The sequence below is a fragment of the Podarcis bocagei genome (assembly GCF_964188305.1).
Source record: "Podarcis bocagei genome assembly, chromosome: 9".
NCBI lineage: Eukaryota > Metazoa > Chordata > Lepidosauria > Squamata > Lacertidae > Podarcis > Podarcis bocagei.
In genome coordinates this window covers 69,313,411-69,336,026 of record NC_138134.1, presented here as the reverse complement: position 1 = coordinate 69,336,026, position 22,616 = coordinate 69,313,411, and the positions used below count along the sequence as shown (strand labels likewise).

General features: G+C 44.9%; 1 protein-coding gene across 2 annotated transcripts in view; it reads left to right on the top strand.

Moving 5' to 3' along the window:
* FRAS1 (Fraser extracellular matrix complex subunit 1) overlaps positions 1-22,616 on the top strand; it is a 390,698-nt gene that overhangs the window by 309,964 nt on the left and 58,118 nt on the right. For both annotated transcript variants that reach the window (XM_081206862.1, XM_081206861.1), the window contains exons 34-45: positions 1,170-1,202; positions 2,797-2,928; positions 5,195-5,320; positions 6,034-6,281; positions 14,694-14,845; positions 16,093-16,255; positions 16,616-16,748; positions 16,958-17,148; positions 17,568-17,721; positions 18,346-18,609; positions 19,865-20,053; positions 20,637-20,756. In XM_081206862.1, the coding sequence (XP_081062988.1) occupies positions 1,170-1,202; positions 2,797-2,928; positions 5,195-5,320; positions 6,034-6,281; positions 14,694-14,845; positions 16,093-16,255; positions 16,616-16,748; positions 16,958-17,148; positions 17,568-17,721; positions 18,346-18,609; positions 19,865-20,053; positions 20,637-20,756 (1,905 nt within the window). The remainder of the gene's footprint in view (positions 1-1,169; positions 1,203-2,796; positions 2,929-5,194; positions 5,321-6,033; positions 6,282-14,693; positions 14,846-16,092; positions 16,256-16,615; positions 16,749-16,957; positions 17,149-17,567; positions 17,722-18,345; positions 18,610-19,864; positions 20,054-20,636; positions 20,757-22,616) is intronic.

Sequence of the window (22,616 nt, the reverse complement as noted above, 5' to 3'; positions counted from 1 at the left end):
CCGTGCGCCAGTAGCGGTTTAGTCCTGCTGGCCCCATGACCTGGAAAGCTGTCTGTGGACAAACGCCTGTTCCCTCGGCCTGAAAGCGAGATGAGCGCCGCAACCCCATAGTCACCTTTGACTGGGCTTAACTGACTTTACCTTTTACTTTTACCTAGTGCAGCACCATAAGCAGGTATAGAAGCCATTTCTTTTGTCCAGCTGTTGCTTCTCTGTCTGCAAATGCCTGAGATTGAAGCTACAGGGGCTATACTTTGCCCATGTGGCAGTTTAAGAGACACAAACCGCTTGACTGTTTCTAGATGTAGGACCTTGAATAGGTCACCCACGCTAAATACACTCTTAACGATAGTACTCTTGGGTTTGCCTTCAGATGAAATGCTTCAAAATATTTCCGCCGCATCAATGTTCTTTGACCTGAGGGTCCCGGATGTTGTCAAGCTACAACTCCCGACCTCCCCAGCCAGCTTAACCTTCAACCTAAGGTTGAAGGGCACGGAGCTAGCTCAAGAGTTGCTAGCCTGTGGACCTTCAGATATTGGACTCCAACTCCCATCAGACCCACCCCTCATGGCTGATAGTCAGGGCTGGTGAGAGTTGTAATCCAGCAACAAATGGAGGGCCACAGGTCAGCTGTCCTTCAACTAGATCTAAGAGAGGCGTACACACCATGCATTTTAAGCACATTTTCTCTTCAAAGAATTCTGGGCACAGTTGTTTGCTAAGAATGCTTGGAAATGTACTTTGTGATGGGTAAACTACAGTTCTTTGAGAGGTGCGTGTGTGCTTTATAGGCATATTGAAGGCTTAGGCTCAGAAGCTGCAGGTAGTAAGAATTCCCACAATTTTTTCTGGAGTTTTAGCGCCTACTGTAGGACTGATGAGCCTTCTCCCACTGACCTCACATGTTCAGTGCTTCTGGAAGGAGGCAGAACAACTTGGAGCGAGCTGTTTATTTACAAGATGAGCTGAAATCCAAGGGGCTATTGGCTCAAATTCTTAATATGCTCATTATTTCAAAATGGAGGGAGTTTGTTTCTGGACCTCACCCCACCAAATCTCATTGGCCTCACTAGCTGAAGTGGTTTTGTAGGTCAGGTAAGGTGACATTGTATTTTGCCACACGCTGAAAACAATTACGTTCTCTTTTTGTGTTTAATTTCCTCTAGGCCTTCCAGAATCCGTCAGCTTTCGTTTTACAGGTACACATCGCCCTGCAGTTCATTTTCTAACGTGTTGCAAGCTTGTTTAGTATGTTGTTAATACCTGCTAGTTTAAAAATAACAGTGATTAAATCCTAGCTTGCGATGAAGGTGAAACAGCATGATTAGCAATCTTAGCAAGAAGAAAAAAGATCAAGGGATGTGAAAGGAAATTAGCAGGGAGAAGTGATCGTGTGAGGGGGTGCTTAACCCTTCCTCCTCCTGTTGTTTCCCCCAACTGCTTTTCTCCACACACCTCCAACTAGGGAGAGGAAGATGCAGGGACATGCAGTAGGCAGGAGAAAGCTCTTAAGCACACCCTTCTCATTTACCTTGTTGCTGTCAAATGTCCTCATTCTATCACAGTGCTTTGCGGCTGTTTAGTGGGCCTCAGGATTCTAGAGCTGGGTTCTGCCAGGAAATAATAGATTTCCAGAATAAGAAAGTAAAGCTTTGACCTAATACGTATAGGCAACTTTCCTGCAGATAATGGAAGACAGTTATTTTTAGGGGGCGGAACAGTTACTGAAGCTATTATAGTTGTTGTTGTGTGTTTTTTTTAAGAGGATTGCATTTTCTATAAAAGTGTGAATTAGTTAATTTCCTGCAGATGATGAAGACAGTTTTGGGTATTTTGGGGGGTGGGGGCAAATCCTGGGTAGGGGGGCAAGGATAAATTTTACTGAAGTTATTATAACCCTTTACTTACTGAAGTTATTATAACCCTTTACATAAAAGTAAATTAGTTATCACAGACTAGCAAAATGCTTATTATGAAGGACAAAGGGGGAGAGGGTAGATATTTAGAGACACACATCCTAGATGATGATGATGATGATGATTTTAACAATATCCTACCTTAACGTTAGGTTAATGTCCAAGGCGGTTTACTTAGCAATATTGAAAGGGGGGTGGGAAACAAAGTAAAAAACAACAACCGCATATCAACAAATATGCAACACCAAAAGGAGCAGTACACCATATCCAGCCAAACCCAATGGCAATTAAAACCCACCAGAGGGGTTTGGTGAATGAAACTACAGTCGTACCTCGGAAGTCGAATGGAATCTGTTCCGGAAGTCCGTTCAACTTCCAAAACGTTTGGAAACCAATGCACGGCTTCTGATTGGCTGCAGGAAGCGCCTGCAGCCAATCAGAACCCACGGAACCTGCGGCAGATATTCGGGTTCCAAAGAATGGTCACACTCACTTCCAAGTTTGTGCTGTTCAGGAGCCAAAACGTCCAAGTTCCGGGGCATTCCGGATCCAAGGTGCGACTGTATTGTAAACCTGGTGTTTAAAGGACAGTGAAGCAGCAAATATGTTTGGAGAGGATGTTCCACAGCAAGGGCACCACTACAGAAAAGACCGTTCCTAGTAGCCACCCACCTGCATATAGGGTGCATCATTTAAGATGCCATATTTCAAATACCCCAATCCTAGGCCATTTGTAACACTATAGGTCCAAACTGGCACTTTGAATTGCAGCGAGTCATTTACTTCACTTCCAAGTAGGTAGGGGAGAATTGTGGGGGTTTTTTTAGGGCTGGTTCTTATATATAAGGCAAATTCATTTAAATGGTTTTCCCTTCAGTCTCAGATGGAGAACATACAAGCCCTGAGATGACATTTACTATCCACTTGCTCTCCACTGGTGATGGATCGCCATTATTCCAGATCACTGCTCCAGTCCTTGAGGTCAGCCAAGGAGGCAGAGCCACTATCGGTAAGGAGAAGGAGCAAGAACTCCAGCAGACTCAAGCTGCAGCCCACAGGCCAGTTGCAATTCACACACATTGCAGTCCGCTCAGGATCTTTCCATAAATTAGCTGGTGTATGGTTACCAGATATTTTTTAATGAATCTGGGGACACTTGTTTATTTATTTGTTTTTTTGAAGCTGAGTAGCAACAGGGAGTCAGTAGTGGGGATGGTGAGGCAAAAGGGACGCAGGTGGCGCTGTGGGTTAAACCACAGAGCCTAGGACTTGCCAATCAGAAGGTCGGCAGTTCGAATCCCCGCGACGGGGTGAGCTCCCGTTGCTTGGTCCCAGCTTCTGCAAACCTCGCAGTTTGAAAGCACGTCAAAGTGCAAGTAGATAAATAGGTACCACTCCAGTGGGAAGGTAAACGGTGTTTCCGTGAGCTGCTCTGGTTTGCCAGAAGCGTCTTAGTCATGCTGGCCACATGACCCGGAAGCTGTATGCCGGCTCCCTCGGCCAATAAAGCGCGATGAGTGCCGCAACCCCAGAGTCAGCCACAACTGGACCTAATGGTCAGGGGTCCCTTTACCTTTAGCTTTTAGCAACAGGAAGTCAGTAGTGGGGATGGTGAGACAAAAGACTCTGGGCCCAAGCACACATGCATATTGCATATAGGTGGAAAGCCCTTCTTTCGCACCCTGTGAAACATAAATGCTCAGTTTTTTTTAAAAACAGGGCAACAGTGACTCCTGAGCCTCCCCTGATCTCCTTCCCCCTTTGTTTTGACTGATCAAGGGAGGCTTGGGAGTCGTGGGGTTTCCCAGTTTTTTTTAAAAAAACCTGTGTATTTATGTATCACAGAGTGCGAAAGAAGGTCTTTGCACCTTGCCTGGCAGAGAAACTGCGTCCCTTGCGCCCCTCCTGGGCAATGGCTGCCTGCCTGTGACTCCTAAGCCTCCCCCGATCTGCCAAAACAAAGGGGGAAGGAGGCAGGAGATCTGTACCACCGGATGACCCCGGTTCCCCCTCAGCTGTGGCGGTGGCAGCAAGCAGCTCCTGAAGCCAGCCAGAGCCACCTGTGCTACCAGGTTGGCTCCGGGCTGCTGAGGCTGCCACTGCCACGTTTCCCAGGGACAGATTTGCAAATCTGGGGACAGTCCGGGGACGGAATTTGTCCGGGGACAGATTTGCAAATCCGGGGACTGTCCCCGGAAACCAGGAACATCTGGTAACCCTAAGCAGGTGGCAACTGGAGGAACTGGGTGCTTGGTAGAGGAGATGTGGGTTTGGAAGCTTGATTTGCTGCTGACATCTAAGAAGCAGGACACAGTTTTTCAGGAAGCCACCTGGAGAACCTTTCGTTACCTGCCACACCACACCTTGTACTCCCCTCTTCCAGCCGCTTTCCTCCTAGTTTTGGGAAACAAAATACATGTGTGTAATCCTAGTTGGGAAAAGCAGGGAACGTTGGAATCTCGCTCATGCTGAGTCAAAACATGTGTCCATCTAGCTTAGTTTGTCTACAGTAACTGCCAGGGTTTCGGTTGGAATCTGTTCCGGAAGTCCGTTCAACTTCCTAGATTTTCGAAAACTAAATCGCAGCTTCTGGTTGGCTGCAGGAAGTTCTTGCAGCCAATCAGAAGCCCCGGAAGCCCCATTGGATGTTCGGCTTCCAAAAATAGTTCACAAACCGGAACAGTCACTTCTGGGTTTGCAGCGTTCAAGAGCCAAAACGTTCAGGAACTACGCTGTTCGAAAACCAAGGTACGACTGTATTTGCTGATTGTATGTTCTGTTCTGCACAAGGGACGAGTAAGCAAGTATCAGCATTTTTCACCTCTATGTCCACCGGAATTCTTCAACATTATTGATCATGAACGTAGTATTTCTTACACTGCCTGTTTCCTAATCATGTTATATTCACCTATGCACATTCATTGGTCAATGTGGGAAATAGTCACATTTTCCACTAACGCATGGAGACAGTGAACATTAACTGGGCAATATGCTAAAAATCACCTTTTGATAGCGTTCATTTGCACACATTCTCTCATTTGCATTTATCAGTTGTTTTGACAACTTTCAGAATTTAGTCAAATACTGTTAAGTGCTTTGGTTTCTGTGCTTTTAGCATTCATTGGTTGGGAATGTTCCTGTTTATAGTGTTGTTTTTGTGTCATATGCTTCACTCTTCTCCCTTTGAAAGCTGCTCATACTAAAATACTCCAGCTTTTCTGAGAGGATAAAAACCCAAATAAATGCATTTTGCTTCCCCTACTTGGATCCCTCAGGGATACAGCTGACAGTGAGCGATGTGGACACAACTCCTGAAGACCTTTTCTTTGAGGTGGTGGATCCTCCTCATCATGGAGATCTCTTCAAGCACAGCTCCACATTCCCAAGCCGGCTGAGTGCAGGTAGGCATGTGTTTTTTGGTTTTTTGTAGACTAAGACACGTCTCTGTAAGGAAAAATGTGTGGCATTTACATCAAACTGTGTGTGCTTATTTTTCTTGGAATGTAGACATACCCTGTGTGTCACAGTGGCTGGGCTCATGTATTTTTTTAAACAAATTGTATTGCTTTTTAAATAAAACAAATACAAGAACCATTCAACACTTATCCAGCAGTACATCTAATGGTGTTTGTTCTATCCAATGAATAATCAATATTCAAACCTATTACAGTTGTATCTTGGTTGACGAACGCCTTGAGACTTGAACGTTTTGGTTCCCGAACGCTGCAAACCGACTGTTCTGGTTTGTGAACGTTCTTTGGAACCCAAATGTCTGACGCGGCTTCTGATTGGCTGCAGGAGCTTCCTGCAGCCAATAGGAAGCCGGGTCTTGTTTCTGAATGTTTTGGAAGTCGAACGAACTTCCAGAACAGATTTCATTCGACTTCTGAGGTACGACTGCACTTAACGTAACCTCTCCACTGAGAAGATTGAGCGGTTGGCATAACAAGGTCTTGATTTGTGTCATGAACATTGTTAAGGAAAGGGGTCCACATTTCTTGGAAGGTCTCTCTTTTCGGTGCCTGTGTATTTATGACCAAATAAACCCTTGCACCACAGTTCTCACCATGTTGTACACGGGAAACTTCTGATTTCAATCTTTCTTACTGAGAAGGAGATACCTTCACGTATGAGGAGATCACCAGGAATGCTCTGCAGTATATCCACGATGGTTCGTCCTCAGCGGAAGACACTATGGAGATTTCAGTGACCGATGGCATCACCACAGCGACAGCCGTACTGAAAGTCGAAGTAGCCCTGATCAACAGTGAAGGCCCCAGGCTGGATCCCGGCTGCTCACTCGCCATCACGGTGGCTGCTAAAAGCTCTGTGATCATCACCCGATCCCACTTTGCCTATATTGTAAGTGCACCATTCGTTTCCAGCCTCTTAGCCTTGATAATGTACCAGTCTATCAGCCTGTCAGGGTGTTTGGGGGGGTAGTACCTCTGGTGGGGGACACATTTGGGGTAGTTTGTCCTCATCCTGCACTCCACTCTCACCTGTGGCACCTAGAAGCTGTCCGCATTTGACAGCATCCACAACCTGGGGACAGCTTTGATTGACCGGCTAAACCAGGTGAGGGTAGCTGATGGGTCTCAAACCCTCAGTGAGTTAGGGACTTCCACTGCATGCAAAGACAGGCTCTGTTGGATTGCATGGACGAGGAGGAAAAAAATTGAGAAAATTTAGAGCCATACTTTAAAACGTAACAAAAGATACTAAAAAAAGATTAACATTTCCTCAACTTCCAAAGCATCTGCATAGGCTTGTCTAAGCAGCAACATTTTTAGCAGGTGCCAAAAGGAGTACAGTGATACCTCGGGTTACAGACACTTCAGGTTACAGACGCTTCAGGTTGCAGACTCTGCTAACCCAGAAATAGTACCTCAGGTTAAGAACTTTGCTTCAGGATGAGAACAGAAATCGTGCTCTGGTGGCTCGGCGGCAACAGGAGGCCCCATTAGCTAAAGTGGTGCTTCAGGTTAAGAACAGTTTCAGGTTAAGAACGGACCTCCAGAATGAATTAAGTTCTTAACCTGAGGTACCACTGTACAGTGAAGGAGCCTGTATGATATCAATAGGCAGGGAGTTCCAAAGTTCTTATATTTGTGGAGTACTTAGAGATAGTTTTAGATGGTTTCTGTCCATTTTCCTATGTTTGTTTTAAAAACATTAGAAGGAGGAGAATGTCCATTGGTGCCTGGTTGTAATACATGGAATGACTTTCACAAGGTTCAAAGGACTGCTCACTTTTTGTTTCTTTTATCTTTATGTCGACCTTGTGAGGCAGATAAGGCCCAGAAAGTCAGCGTGGTTTAGTGGTTAGAGTGTTCGACTAGGGCCTGGGAGTTCAGGGTTTGGGTCCAATCTCCCCCGTGAAGCTCGCTGAGTGACCTTGGGCCAGTCACAAACCCTCAGCCTAACCTACCTCACAGGGTTGTTGTGAAGAAAAATTGGGGAGAGGGCATGGAGAGCTACACACACCACCTTGAACCTCCTTGGAGAAAAGTTGCAATAAATAAAGGAGAGTGAAAGGTCCAGATCACTCTAGTGAGTTTCATGACTGAGCAGTGATTTGAACCATGACCTCCTCTGTCCTTGTTTGAACACTTGCCGTTGGGGAGCCAAAACAGTCCAAGTATATGAAAAGAAACAGCGGTAACAGACGCTCCAAGTGTCCCTATTTTCAAGATACAGTCCCGGCTTTACAGAAGCCATCCTGGTTTGTGATTTGATCTCAAATTAACAGTAAAAATTCGACATCAGGGGGATGAAACATATCAAAAAGAATGGGGGAAATTTATGTTATATATAGAGAAGATGATGTGAAATAGGGAACCAGTAGAATTAAAATAATATCTCATAACGAGAAAATACAAGAAATTTACTGGATAATAATATCAAAATGAATTAAAAATGTATATTAGGACTATTACTGAACAATATTTGTAAATGAATATAGACAGACAACAAGAACTTGTATATATAGAAAGATTTATTTGTTTATGGACATTTAATGGAAAAAATGAAGGAGAACAATCTTATTGAAAATGGACAAAGACAATGCGAAAAGTCAAAGAGGACATTAAAAAGCCCTCTTTTCTATTTTCAGTCGAGAAATGTTGGAGGGTATGCAGTGGCGTAGCGTGGGTTGTCAGCACCCGGGGCAAGGCAAGTAATTTGCGCCCCCTAACCCGTGGATTTGCGCCCCTGACCCGTGGATTTGCGCCCCCTAACCCTAACCCCCAGATGTTGCGCCCGGTGCGGCTGGTCCCCCCTGCACCCCCCACGCTACGCCACTGAGGGTATGGAGTTATCCAACCCCCAAGCCATGTGAAGTCAATCCTGTATAGGGAAGTTTTTTAAAAATATATATTTAATGTTTTATTATGTTTTTAATACGTATTGGAAGCTGCTCAGAGTGGCGGGGGCAACCCAGTCAGATGGGTTGTGATATAGTGAAATAATAATAATAATAAAGGTAAAGGGACCCCTGACCATTAGGTCCAGTCATAACCGACTCTGGGGTTGCGGCGCTCATCTCGCCACCTGCATCCCAATAATAATAATAGGACATCCCTATTTTCATTGGAGAAATGTTGGAAGGTATGTGGCAAACTTGAATGCCTTAAAGAACCAAGCTTGACCCAGAAGTTATTGTACAGGGCAGGCATTGCCATATGCCTGGTTTGTCTTCTGCACATTTGGCTCAATCTTCTTGCAGTTCCCTTCCTTTAGCAACGCCTCAGTGAAGATGTCCAGGCTCCTTGATGTCTTCCCAGGCTCGGGGCCTGCCATTAGTTTGAGCCTCCTTGACACTCCCTGGGCCCATGTACTTGCAGAGGAAACACTTCCTACGATTGTGTTAAGGTGTGAAGGGTGGTTTCTTGAGAAAGGTGACTCTTGGCCCGCTCTCCCCGGCGTTTCAAGGGGCTTCTAGCGCAGCCCTGGCACGTAGCCTGGCCTCTCTCCGCGTTTTATTATTTGGAGACAAAAGCTGACCCGGAGCCAGCGGCTGCATTCCAAAGCCGTAAAAGTGTGAGGGAGACCGCTGTAACATAAACCGCCGACACCCCTCTCAATGTTCTCGCTTGGCAGAAGTTTCAACCTTTTCTGCCGTGTCCTGCTTGCGGCTGCCAAAAAAGCGTACGAGTGGGGGGAAGAATGAGTTCTTTATTTCTAACCAGGTGTTTGAGACCGTGCCTGTTACATGAAGGTAGAGGTGGAGTGCAAAGGTAAAACGAAAATTAAGCTAATCCCAGAGTCAGGTGCTATTAAGCCTCTTTCGTTTGAGGGCCCACCATGGAGGCAGTAGAAAGCATGCCTAGCCGGGTGTGGAGCAGTTTGTAGACCTAAACAGACACAGATTTAACTCTGGTTCCCTTTCAGATCCCATCGACCCCAACTAATTCCCAGAGTGGTTTAATAATCAACCCCCCCTTTCACGCAGCACCGGTTTACCAAATAGGCAGAGGCAGTGGCGTAGCGTGGGGGGTGCAGGGGGGGCCGGCCGCACCGGGCGCAACATCTGGGGGTTAGGGTTAGGGGGCGCAAATCCACGGGTTAGGGGGCGCAAATCCACGGGTTAGGGGGCGCAAATTACTTGCCATGCCCCGGGTGCTGACAACCCATGCTACGCCACTGGGCAGAGGAGACAACAGATCAAAATAATATTGATTTGATCTTGGAGCAAAATTACAATCAAGCATCCTTAGTTCAATGTTATCCCACCAAAGCACACACATGAGGGCCTCCCCCCCCCCAAAAAAAATATTTCAACTGCCTAGGGGTCACCACAGGGTTTAATCTGGCACAGCTTTCACAGGAACTCTGGGAATTGTAGTTCTGTGAGGGGGAATAGGGTCTCTCCTAACAACCCTCACCATCCTTAACAAGTTGCTCTTTGGGGAAAGCCATGACTACTTAAAGTGGAACGATTCTGCTTTAAATGTATAGTGCAGATGGGACCTAAGCCAAAGTAGCATTTCCCCCCTGTGTATAAGACAATTTGGGGTTGTCTTATACAAGGATAGTGCAGAGGGGGGACGGGCGATTGGTGGCAGCCGTGAGCAGGAGATTGCCAGCGGCGAATCGGTGGGTGATTGATGGCTGCTGCTGCGGCAATTGGGTGGGTGATTGGCGCTTCGGCGAGGCATGCGATTGGCAGTGGTGGCCAGGCAGGTGGACGGTTGTTGGCAACTCTTTGAGCAAATCCCACCCCCCAAAAAGCTTAACAAGTGTGGGCAATCTCCCCCCATTTCCTTAATTAATTTGGAGTCCCAGAAAATAGGGGTCATCTTATACACGGGAGCGTGTTATACACAGAAAAATACAGTATGTGTCGATGAAAAAAAAAATCACCTATTCTGCTCACACCTCCTGTTTCCCCAGTTTTCTTGTGTATGAGCTCCTTGGGGTAGGGCCTGACATACCTGTTCTTTTAAATCAGAACCAGTGAAGGCGGTGAAGGTCCTGCGTGAGTGTCTGGAGGCGGTTGGAGGATGGATGGTGGCTAACAGATTGAGGTTGAATCCTGACAAGAACAGAAGTACTGTTTTTGGGGGACAGGAGGCGGGCAGGTGTGGAGGATTCCCTGGTCCTGAATGGGGTAACTGTGCCCCTGAAGGACCAGGTGCGCAGCCTGGGAGTCATTTTGGACTCACAGCTGTCCATGGAGGCACAGGTCAAATCTGTGTCCAGGGCAGCTGTTTACCAGCTCCATCTGGTACGTAGGCTGAGACCCTATCTGCCCGCGGACTGTCTCGCCAGAGTGGTGCATGCTCTGGTTATCTCCCGCTTGGACTACTGCAATGCACTCTACGTGGGGCTACCTTTGAAGGTGACTCGGAAACTACAACTAATCCAGAATGCGGCAGCTAGACTGGTGACTGGGGGCGGCCGCCGAGACCATATAACACCGGTCTTGAAAGACCTACATTGGCTCCCAGTACGTTTCCGAGCACAATTCAAAGTGTTGGTGCTGACCTTTAAAACCCTAAACGGCCTCGGTCCAGTATACCTGAAGGAGCGTCTCCACCCCCATCATTCTGCCCGGACGCTGAGGTCCAGCGCCGAGGGCCTTCTGGCGGTTCCCTCATTGCGAGACGCAAAGCTACAAAGAACCAGGCAGAGGGCCTTCTCGGTAGTGGCGCCCGCCCTGTGGAACGCCCTCCCATCAGATGTCAAAGCGATAAACAACTACCTGACATTCAGGAGACATCTTAAGGCAGCCCTGTTCAGGGAAGTTTTTAACGTGTGATATTTTATTGTATTTTGGTTTTTATGGAAGCCGCCCAGAGTGGCTGGGGAGGCCCAGCCAGATGGGCGGGGTATAAATAAATTATTATTATTATTATTATTATTATTATTATTATTATTATTATTATTTCAAAAGCACCTTGGAACTGCCACTTCACCAGGGTTCCTCTTGTGCTGCAGTGATGAGCAAAAGGAAGGCTCACCTGGGAAGGAACACACAAGCTCACAGGAAGCTGCCTGACATCGGGTCAGATCATTTGTCCATCTCTCATAGTATTGTATGCTGCGTCTGGCAGTTTTTCTCCGGGGACTCAGGTGGAGAAAGGTCTTCCATCTTGTCACCTGTAACTTGACGGTTTCGACTGGAGGTGCCAAGGGTTGCATCCTGCATCTCCGTGAGCTTCTGAGTGCGGCGCATGAGCTCTACCGCGAGCTCTCGCCACCCCTACATCCAAGGCTGAATCACGATGGTTTAGCATCCTCCTCCAAATCATAGAATTGTAGGGTTGGAAGGGATCGTGGGGGGTCATCTCGTCCAACCCCCTGCAAGGAAGGAATCTTTTTGCTCAAGGTGGGGCTCAAACCCACAACCCTGAGGTTATGACAGTGGCGTAGCATGGAGGGCACAGGGGTGGTTGCCCTGTGTGCAAAATGGTTAGGGGGCACAGAATTTCAACAGCTGGAGGTGCCTCAATACAGCTGTGCCCATCTGTCGCTGGGCTCATTGTATACGGCTTCTCCTTGTGAACTAGGAAGTGACCTCTCCAGACAACAGAACAACTCTTCTTTTCTTATCTCTGTGGCTCCAATCTCCTGGGTGATGTGGGATGCCATAAGGGAGTTGAAATCACATATGTACTCCATCCATTTCCCTCCCTCCCTCCCACCCACCCACCCCCTCCATGTGGCCCTGGGCACTGGCAACCCACGCTACACCACTACATCTCTGCCAACTTTTCCCATTTCTCCATTACCAAAATCTGGGCTGGGGGGAATGGCAACTGTCCCACTCCTCTTTCAGAAGGTGAGGTCTTTGTATACATACTGTGAGTTGTATGTCTGTGTCTGGATTTTGTGGATTTAGCCTATGAAGGTCTGAAGAGAAAAGATTACAATAATAAATAATATTATTATTTATACCCAGCCACTCTGGGTGGCTTACAGCATACAGTATATGGGACTTGGGTTTCCAGCTCCTCCAGTTCTATGGTCTTATGCTCATCCCATGTGACGCTCCAACTTGGAAGACTGTTGGCATTTTGAGTATTCAGGACTGTTGCTTAACACAATGTTTAAATATATATGTATATGTATAACGGTCAGAATGCAGGACATGCTATTCATGCTGCTGGTCCTATTGTAATACTGTTTCCACCTAAAATATCTCCTCATCCTGTTCTTTAAGGATTTAGATGGCAAACTAAACTGGGTGTGCAACTGGTGCGTTGAGGTTACTGGCAAAATCCTCAATAAAAATAACTTTGATTTGGAAAAAACTACAAAGCCAAAAAGGAGGGTGGTGGGTGTGTTAAGGAATTCTGAGCTGCAAAGGTGTTAGGCTGGGTGTGCAGCTTGTTGATTCATTGCATGAGTTTTAATCATTAATTGACTAATCTGCATAACTTTCCTTGTGAATAGAACATTAGTTCTGAAGAGGAAAGCATTCTTTCATTCATTTTGGAACAGGGGTTGGGGGCCCCACCCCATAAGTGCCGCTAATGGAATTGTCAGTACTTGCAATAAAAAATATTAGCTTTTTTTCCTCTTCAAAAGTCTGCTTCTTGGTCAAGGGCATCCCCCCACCCCTGTGATCAACCTAATTTGAATCAGTTTATAGAATCATAGTATTGTACACTTGGGAGGGAATCCTGAGGGTCATCTAGTCCAACCCCCTGCAAAGCATCCATGAGAGATGGCCATCCAACCTCTGCTTAAAAACCCTCAAGGAAGGAGAGTCCACAACCTCTAGCAGATTTATTAACTAAGCATCAAAAACCTAGAATCCAATGAATTTTAGGGCTGCTCAGACTTTGCATTTTGGTGGCTCTGTGGTCTAAACCACAGAGCCTAGGGCTTGCCGATCAGAAGGTCGGTGGTTCGAATTCCTGCATTGGGGTGAGCTCCCGTTGCTCGGTCCCTGCTCCTGCCAACCTAGCGGTTCGAAAGCATGTCAAAAGTGCAAGTAGATAATTAGGTACCACTCCGGCGGGAAGGTAAATGGTGTTTCCGTGCGCTGCTCTGGTTCACCAGAAGCGGCTTAGTCATGCTGGCCACATGACCCGGAAGCTGTACGCCGGCTCCCTTGGCCAATAAAGCGAGATGAGTGTGCAACCCCAGAGTCGGCCACAACTGGACCTAATGGTCAGGGATCCCTTTACCTTTACCTAACTTGAGAGATGTACTATCAGTTACAGGCAGGACTGTTTTTACACTGTGTGAGACACTTTCATGCCTAGGCAGCCCAATCCTTGAATAAGTTAACTTCTGCATGAAATTATGCACATTGCACAATTTCTCTGATTTTGCCTAATTGAAGCCGTAACATTGAATATTTGCACTGTTTCTTCTGCTTCTGCTAGTTCTGGCTTCTGGTGCAAAGCACCAAAAGTGAAGTTTCAAAATGAGCACAGCGAAACACCACAAGTGGTTGAAACCAGTGTGGTGTAGTGGTTAGAGTGTTGGACTAAGACCTGGGAGACAAGGGTTCGAATCCCCACTCAGCTGTGAAGCTCACTGGGTGACCTTGAACCCAGTCACTGTCTCTCAGCCTAACTTACCTCACAGGTTCCAGTTACAGATAGGTAGCCGTGTTGGTCTGCCATAGTCAAAATAAAAAAATTCCTTCTAGTAGCACCTTAAAGACCAACTAAGTTAGTTCTTGGTATGAGCTTTCGTGTGCATGCACACTTCTTCAGATACACTGAAACAGAAGTTGCCAGATCCTTCTATATAGTGAGAAGGTGGGGAGGGGTATTACTCAGAAGGGTGGTGGGAATGGGAGATTGGCAGATAGCTGAGATGAGCCTGTTGACGACTTTTAACGACTGTAATAGGTCTTACAGGAAAAGGCAAGGGGTGAGAAGGTGAGAAATGGCTTAGTCATGTATAATGAGATAAGAATCCAATGTCTTTGTTCAGACCAGGTCTCTCCATGGTTTTAAGTTTGGTAATGAGTTGCAATTCAGCAGCTTCTCTTTCCAGTCTATTTCTGAAATTCCTTTGTAGTAAAACAGCTACTTTGAGATCTTGTATAGAATGTCCTGGGAGATTGAAGTGTTCTCCTACTGGTTTCTCTGAATCACAAAACAGAGAAACTAACTTAGTTGGTCTTTAAGGTGCTACTGGAAGGATTTTTTTTATTTTACCTCACAGGGTTGTTGTGAGGATTAAATGAGGAGGGAGAGAAATCATGTATACTCTAAATGACAAGAGTTCTGCTCTCCACCTGGTCTTGTTCCCCTCATTTTAGCCCGACTTAACTCCTACTCTTTTTCGTCTCATTTCTCTCCTTAGGATAATAACTCTCCTGATTCCAAGATAAGGATTCAGTTAATTTCCCTTCCCATGTATGGAACTCTGGTGCGGATAATATCCGGACAACATTCTCAGGAGTTTTCTGAGGTCTATAATTTCACAATGGAAGACATCAACAATAAAAGAATCAGGTAATCCTGGGGAGATTTGCAAAATTCTTCCAATCACCCTAAACCCTCCCTGCTCATTCAGAAATCCACAGTGCCACCTACAGGGAAGACATGCACTGAACATCAACAATACTTTTATAGCCTGTCTCGCAGAACGTCTAATGATTGAGTGCCGATCTTTTCATGTTTTGTGGACTGAATTACTACTGCAAATAAGCGCTTCACAAACAAAGCTTATAAAAATTATTCTTCCAGCACAAATGTGAAGGATAGAGCAGGAAGAGAAAATGGAGAAGCTTTCTGTTTAAAGAAAGTGTTAAGCTGTTGGGTGTTTTTGGACTTGGAAAAAAAGATAACTGAGAGGAATATGGCTAGTGAAATTGTTTGCTAAAGTGCCCGTCTCATAAGGCAGACGGCATTTAGGGACTGCAAATCCTTCTTCTCAACATTACCTCTAACATTGTATGATGTACAGTATAATATAGCACTGAAGAAAAGCAATATTTTTTTCCAGTGAGTTAAAGACAGGGGCCTCTATAGGCATAATGGGAAGACATAAATGAGCTTTGGGCTCATGTATTCCCCCCAAAAAGCCATGCGAATGAAATTGGAAGTGTTCACAGCCACTTTGAATCAAACCATCATTCTCCACTGCATCTGGACTCTGAAAACTGTGGTTTGTTTAAACTATGGTTTCAGAATGCACTGGGATCAGAATACAATTTGATCCTGTACTGATCTAACAAACCACAGTTTATGGAGCTCAGATGTAATGGGAAACTGTGGCTTCTTAAAAAAGCTGAAGTGAAAGCTTCCAATCCCCCCTCTAGCCACTGACTATGCTGATATGAGTTAGAGTCAAATATCATTTTATATTTGCCCTCCCCAGGTTCCCCAGTCCTGCTATATAAAACTTAATCTAGCTGTGGGGAACCTGTGGCTCTTCAAACCTCCATCAGCCTCAGTCAGCATGGACAGTGGTGAGGGATGATGGGAATTGTAGTTCATCTGGAAAACAACATGTCTCCTGCCTCTGACCCAGTTCTTTGTTGTTTCTGCCTCTTCTTCTGGAGTTGTTAGACCACAGCTTTCCCAGTCGGTTTGTCTCACCCAGTAACAAGGAAGTGCGAGCCCTTTTCTCCTTCCCTCCAAGCAGATAAGACAGTGGCGAAGATTAAATTGTTGCAGAAAGGTTCTCAAGCACACGATGTGAAAGCCTTTCATCTGGCTGTTACTGCGTCTCAACTCCTCTCGCCTTTCCTTTGCAGATACCTCACAGAGTTTGAGGCCTTCAGTCAGCCAGTCACCGACATTTTCCACTTTGCTGTTTTCGATGAGGACGGCAACCGGCTTGACAGCCAGATGTTCACCATCACTATCACTGCTGGCCAGAGCAAGCCTCCAGTCATCACTTTTGCTGACCATATTGTGGTGCGTAAACAGCTGGGACTTGGGGGTGCAGGTTCAAAGTTGTAAGAGGAGCATTGCTTGTCACAGGCTGGACTGCAAACACCCTCCATTTTAAATTCTGAATGGGAATTAGAAGGAAGATAATGACTATTCAGGGTCTCATGCGGCAAGATATTTCCCATCAACCACTGCCTAGTCTTGATTCAGTCCTCTAGGAAGGAGCTGATGGTGAAGGGGGGAGATTTTCCTGTTTCCAGCCCTTTCCCCCATGTTATTAAAATTTGCAGGTGTTAGGCCAGGAGTGGAACGGCAGAACATTAGCTACAGCATTGCTAGAGCAAACTTCAGATGTAAACCTCAGTTTTGCTTTTGTGTTTTCAGGTGGATGAAGGAGGGAGGGTACCACTTAGAGCTCACCACTCCCTAACCATTGACTCCGATCTTGCCCAGGAAGGCTTAGTGGTGACAATTGCATCTTTCCCAAGATATGGGTACATTGAAAACACCAAAACAGGTAAGTTTGGAACCCTAAAAAATGGAAAGGTGGCTCCTTTGAATCTTAAAATACGCACTGGCAGATGAGGCTCCACAGTGCACCCCACTTAATCTTTGAAAAACAGCAGTGACAAAAAAATAATTTGTCTTCTCTTTCTGCCTGAAAGCGTGGTACCATTTTAAAATAAAATAAAGTATTATTTCCTATTGGCAATCCTGTGTTTGCAGGTAGGCGACTTGGTCCTGGACACACTGCGAGCTCAGACCTCTCGTTCTCAATTCAAGATGTGGTAGAGAACCATATCTATTACTTTCAAAGCGTCCACGAAAGTTTTGAGCCATCCACGGACACCTTTAGCTTTTATGTCAGCGATGGCTTCAGCCAATCGGAAACCAGCAGTGTCAACATCACCATCAAGGTGAGCTCACTTGTTGGGTTTGATTCATAAAACCTATTGAGTTTAGAGAGGATGTGTGCATTATCCACTAGAAATCTGAAACCTCTCTTGCGATTAGCTTTCCGTTCTTGAATATATGTAACCCCACAAATATTAATATGGGATATCAATTCACATTGCTGGTATGTTTTGTGTTGTTTGTGATACCTTAATGTTCTAGAAACTTAGAATTAAGTTGCCAATCAGATTTACCCAACAAAACTGGACACACAAACAGAGTTCCAGATTCAGCCGAAGCTGTTAGTATGTGTTTACATTTGCAAAACGAATTTTGAATCAGATGTTGCAGCTTCTACTTGCATTTCTTATCCCCGACCCCCTTATCTTTGTGGCATTGCACGAGTGCACTGTCTTTTACAAATGTCTTTGTGTTATTGTAGCGTCTAAATGATGAGCCCCCAGAAATGGAGGTGGAGCCTGTCAAAGTGCAGGAAAGCACAGGGGTGGTGATCACAAATTCCTCCTTGAGCATGAAAGACCTGGACACTCCGGACAACCAACTGGTCTTTGTAGTGACCAAGAAACCCACTTCTGGTAAGAGACAAGTTTCTGATATTGCTGAGCAAGTGCACTTCAAATTATTTTTTTAGGGTTTTCCCAGCAAGCAAACGGTCCAATGACGGTAGAACTTGGAGCTATCCAAGCTGGTGCAATATTCAAAATAGACAAAAAGAAGTATTTCTTTACATAGAAGACAGTTAAGCTGTGACATTGACTGCTGTAAGATATGCTGTTGACAGCCGCCAACTTTAAAGGTATTTTTAATCTGCTGCTGGAAACCACCCAGATGGGTGAGGTATAAGTAATAAATTTTTGTTGTTGTTTTCATCATCTTCTTGGTTCCTGAGCTTTCTGGTCAGTTTTGCCATTTCGGCATAGTCCAACAATTTGATTTGCCACTCTTTTCTGGTAGGGACTTTATCTTCTTTCCATCTCTGGGCTAACAGCATCTGTGTGGCCATCGTCATATACATAAAGAGTATTTTCTGCTCCCTTGTAATATCAGCACCTAAAATTCCTAGTAGAAAAGCCTCTGTTTTTGTTACAAAAGTTAATTTAAACATTTGTTTCAATTCATTATATATCATTTCCCAGAATGCTTTTATTACCTTACATGACCACCACATATGATAAAAGGTATGTTCACCTTATTCTCAGGTTATCTCCGCAAGAGACAGTCTCATCTGGATCCCTTGGAGAATGGTCAAACCCTGTCCGAGGGCTCCACCTTTACCTACCAAGATGTCCTGGATGAACTAATCATTTACACACCGGGCAGTTCCAGTGTCCAGTCTGATGAGTTCAGATTTTCACTCTCTGACGGCCTCTACACGCAGACTGGGAAGGTGGAGTTTTCCATTGAGTTGTCCAAGTCGGAGCCACCCAGATTAGTTGTGAACAGGGGCTTGCAACTTTCTGCTGGTAAGGGATGGGCATCAGCCACACTTTTTGTGGCAGTGGTGACAGCCAGCTGAACAATCAGAACTTAACTCTCTGTATAAAAGCTTTTTTTTAAAAAATGCAATACATTCTGTGTGCAAAGAAAGATCCAGTATCCAAGTTCACTCTAACTCACTACATGTGTATTATGGTTTTATATCATTTTAACAGCTAAAGCTTATTCATAGAGCCAAATAGGAACTGTAGTTCTGGTTGAGAAATTCTTTGAGTTCCTTCTTAGTTCATTGTCCCAGAGCTACAATTCTCAAGGTCCCCTTAGGAAGAGGGAATAATTATTCAAGTAGTTTAAAGCTCACTGGAAGGACAGATCCTGAAGCTGAGGCTCCAAGACTTTGGCCACCTCATGAGAAGAGAAGACTCCCTGGAAAAGAACCTGATGTTGGGAAAGATGGAGGGCACAAAGAGAAGGGGATGACAGAGGACAAGATGGTTGGACAGTGTTCTCGAAGCTACCAGCATGAGTTTGACCAAACTGCGGGAGGCAGTGGAAGACAGGAGTGCCTGGCGTGCTCTGGTCCATGGTGTCACGAAGAGTCGGACACGACTAAATGACTAAACAACAACAACAAGTTTTAAGCCTGCAATGCTTTCTTGCACAATTGGCAATTTTCTGCCTTCAAAATGCTCCCATGACTTATGCCCTGTGCAAGATCTTCTCTGACGTTTAACTATACCTCTGGTAACACCTTGCCTCTCCCATATTTTGTTCTTCGGCATCATTTGGCCTCTACTTCTGATCTGATTTGCCCATAGCTTAAACTGCAAATTTAACATGATTTTGTGTACAGTTCAACACCTATTATTATCATTTCAATGCATGTGACCCTATATAAGCAAGTAAACTACCCTAAGCTTATTGCAATGTCCAGATGCAGCCAATGTAAATTTCAGTAGAGAAAGTGGAGGCAAAAAAGGGGCAGGGGCAATAGCAAATAAGAATTAGCACACACAATTCACATTGAATACCTTTTAGACTTTTAAACTTTTACAAATATTAGTTCTACCTTCCCATTTGTGGCCCTTCATTCAAGTCACCCTTCCATCTCATCTAAAACAACAATTCTGTTTATCTGAACTTCTGAATTATCTGAATGTTTTTGGGATGTTATCCCTGTTTATCTAGGATGAATGTGGTTATACCACAGAAATGTTGATTATATTCAGAATGATTCTGCAAGGAGGAATCGCAGGAATTTGACTTTCTTTTGCCATTTAGGCTCTGTGGCAGTCCTTACAGACCAGCTCTTGAAGGCCACAGACTCAGATTCAGATGACTTGGCCATCAGATACATCATGAAGAAAGACCCTGTGCTTGGAGTTCTGCGTATCCGTAAAAGAGATTTCCTTGATCAGATCTCTGTCAAAGGACCAGTGAAAAGCTTCACACAGGCGGATATAAATAAAGGTGAGCACTCCCAGTCCCTGCTCCACAAGAGAGTTCCGTTGTGTATGTGTGTTCACTTGAGTCTCAAATTCCCAGATTGATGCTTTAGTACAAAACTGGATTTCTAAAAAGGTTTGTTTTCCCTCTGCCAGGCTAGTGCTGGCTCAGTCGGTAGTTGTCTTGCTCCTCAGTAGAGTTTGGAATAGGGATCATTTACACCAGCATAATGTACCCTGCCCAAAATTACTTTGACTTCTTGTTGTTTGGGTGTCTCTGCTAGTCACAGACACCAAGAAGACAGTAACACATGTTAGGTGTCAATATTATTAGAAATATGAATTTGGAGAACTGTCATACAGGTGATAGAATGAAATTCAGTTAGAGGGGATGCGAGGAAGTCAGTTATTAATGTTATGAGAATTAGATATCTGAAGAAATAATTCTTTTTCTGTGTTTAGCTTACTGTATTGTAAAGTGTTTTTCTTTGTTGTGTGTTTTGTAAAGTCTTTTTTGTTATAAATGTGGAAAACCAATAAAAATTTAGGGGAAGAAGAAGAAGAAGAAGACAGTAACACAAGCTCATTCTCATTCTATCTCCCCACAGGACAGGTGGAGTACAGCCACGAGAAAGGGCATCCCGGTGGGACATTTGCTTTCATTTTCGATGTGGCTGATGCGGAAGGAAACAAAATGGTGGACCAGGCGTTTACGCTTCGGGTAATGGGTAAGGCCAAGGGGTTCTGCTGCAAACCCTCATTTTCTCTTTGGCAAGGAAGGCAACTTGGCTGTTGTTAACTGGAAACAAGGAAATTAAGGAGGGAACATGGTTTCAGCAGAGGGGGAAGCAGGGCCAGATTTAGGTTTGATGAGGCCCTAGGCTCCTGAAGGTAATGGGGCCCTTTCTATGTCCAGCTGTCCTTTGTCAACAACAAACTGTCGCTGTTTTTTTGTGCTGAATATATGCTATATGGTAATTTATGGACCTAATAGGTATCTAAAGCCATTTGCACATGTTGCCCTGCAACCAGTCCAAAGCAGTGATATTTTAGGGAGCAGGCTAGCAGGTGGGGCCCATTACTTACATCATAGGAGCCTTCACAACACAAAACACTGTTGCTGTATGTAGGTTTTATTTTATTTGTTTTTATCTTTTATTTTGGAAATGTACATCCCAGGTTTTCCCCCTTTAAAATTTTTGGGGGTCCCCAAGAGAGTGTGGCCCTAAGTTATAGCTTGTTTGGCTTATATGTAAATCCGGCACTGGGGGGAAGGATTCTGAGCCATTAAGAGAATAAGGCAGGGGATATAATTCTGTAACATCATAGCCTCAACATCTCATTTAATAGTAATTGATGTTCTTATTTTCCCTAATAGTAAGTAATATACATGTTACCATGACATTAGTCAGGAGGGTTTCACAGGTTAATTGTGCTTTATCCCCTGATATTTTAGGTTAGGGGTAGACAAAGTGGAGATCTCAATATGATTTTGAGCTGAGAGACCCATCCTCACTGAGTCTCGCCAATGGCCACACTGGCTGGGGTTGATGGGAGTTGACGTCCAACAACATCTGGGGGGTATCACTTGGGGCACCCCTGTCTTGTTGTTCAAAATCATAGAATCATAGAAAGGTACAGGTGGAAGGGACTGCAAGGAACATCTACCTGCAATTCAGGAATCTCAGCTAGATCATACATGACAGATGGCCATGCTTAAAAACAGGAAAGTCAGCCACCTCCTGGAATATGAGAAGCTGCATTATGCTGAATTGAGAACTTGGTCCATTTAGCTCAGTGTTATGTACTAGTAGCATTGCTCTAGGATTTCAGTCAATGGCCTCTCCCAGCCATACCTGGAGGCGCCAGGTAGTCGGTGGTTCGAATCCCCGTGACGGGGTGAGCTCCCGTTGCTCGGTCCCAGCTCCTGCCCACCTAGCAGTCAAAAGCATGTCAAAGTGCAAGTAGCTAAATAGGTACCGCTCTGGCGGGAAGGTAAACGGTGTTTCCACGCACTGCTCTGGTTTCGCCAGAACTGGCTTAGTCATGCTGGCCACATGACCCGGAAAGCTGTCTGTGGAGAAACTCCCCACTTCAGCTCCCTCGGCCAGTAAAGCGAGATGAGAGCCCCAACCCCAGAGTCGTCCATGAATGGACTTAACTGTCAGGGGTCCTTTACCTTTAGCTTTACAATGAGTTATGGCTCTTCTCCAGTCAAGTACCATTACAAACTTCTTAATTATTCTGCAGTATTTTTTTATCCCACCTTCCAAGATGATGCCAGCTGCAGCATTTTTCCGCATCACCTAAAAACAAATAAAGCTTGGGTTTTTGTTTTTTTTACTTCAGAACTATTGTTTTTAAGCACAATACGCAAATTGTTAAGGGGTTTTATTTTGCCCATAAAGGTTTTTACTGAATTTTAGACTTTATCACAAAAATATTTAAAAGAAAGGAAGCTAAAACAGAGAAACATGCAGAAGTATAGAAGAAATGATGCAAATTAGAGAGAAGACATGCCTGTAGAGTATGTGATATCCTATCAGACCAAGGATACAGATATTAGAGAAAATATCATTTACTTAGAG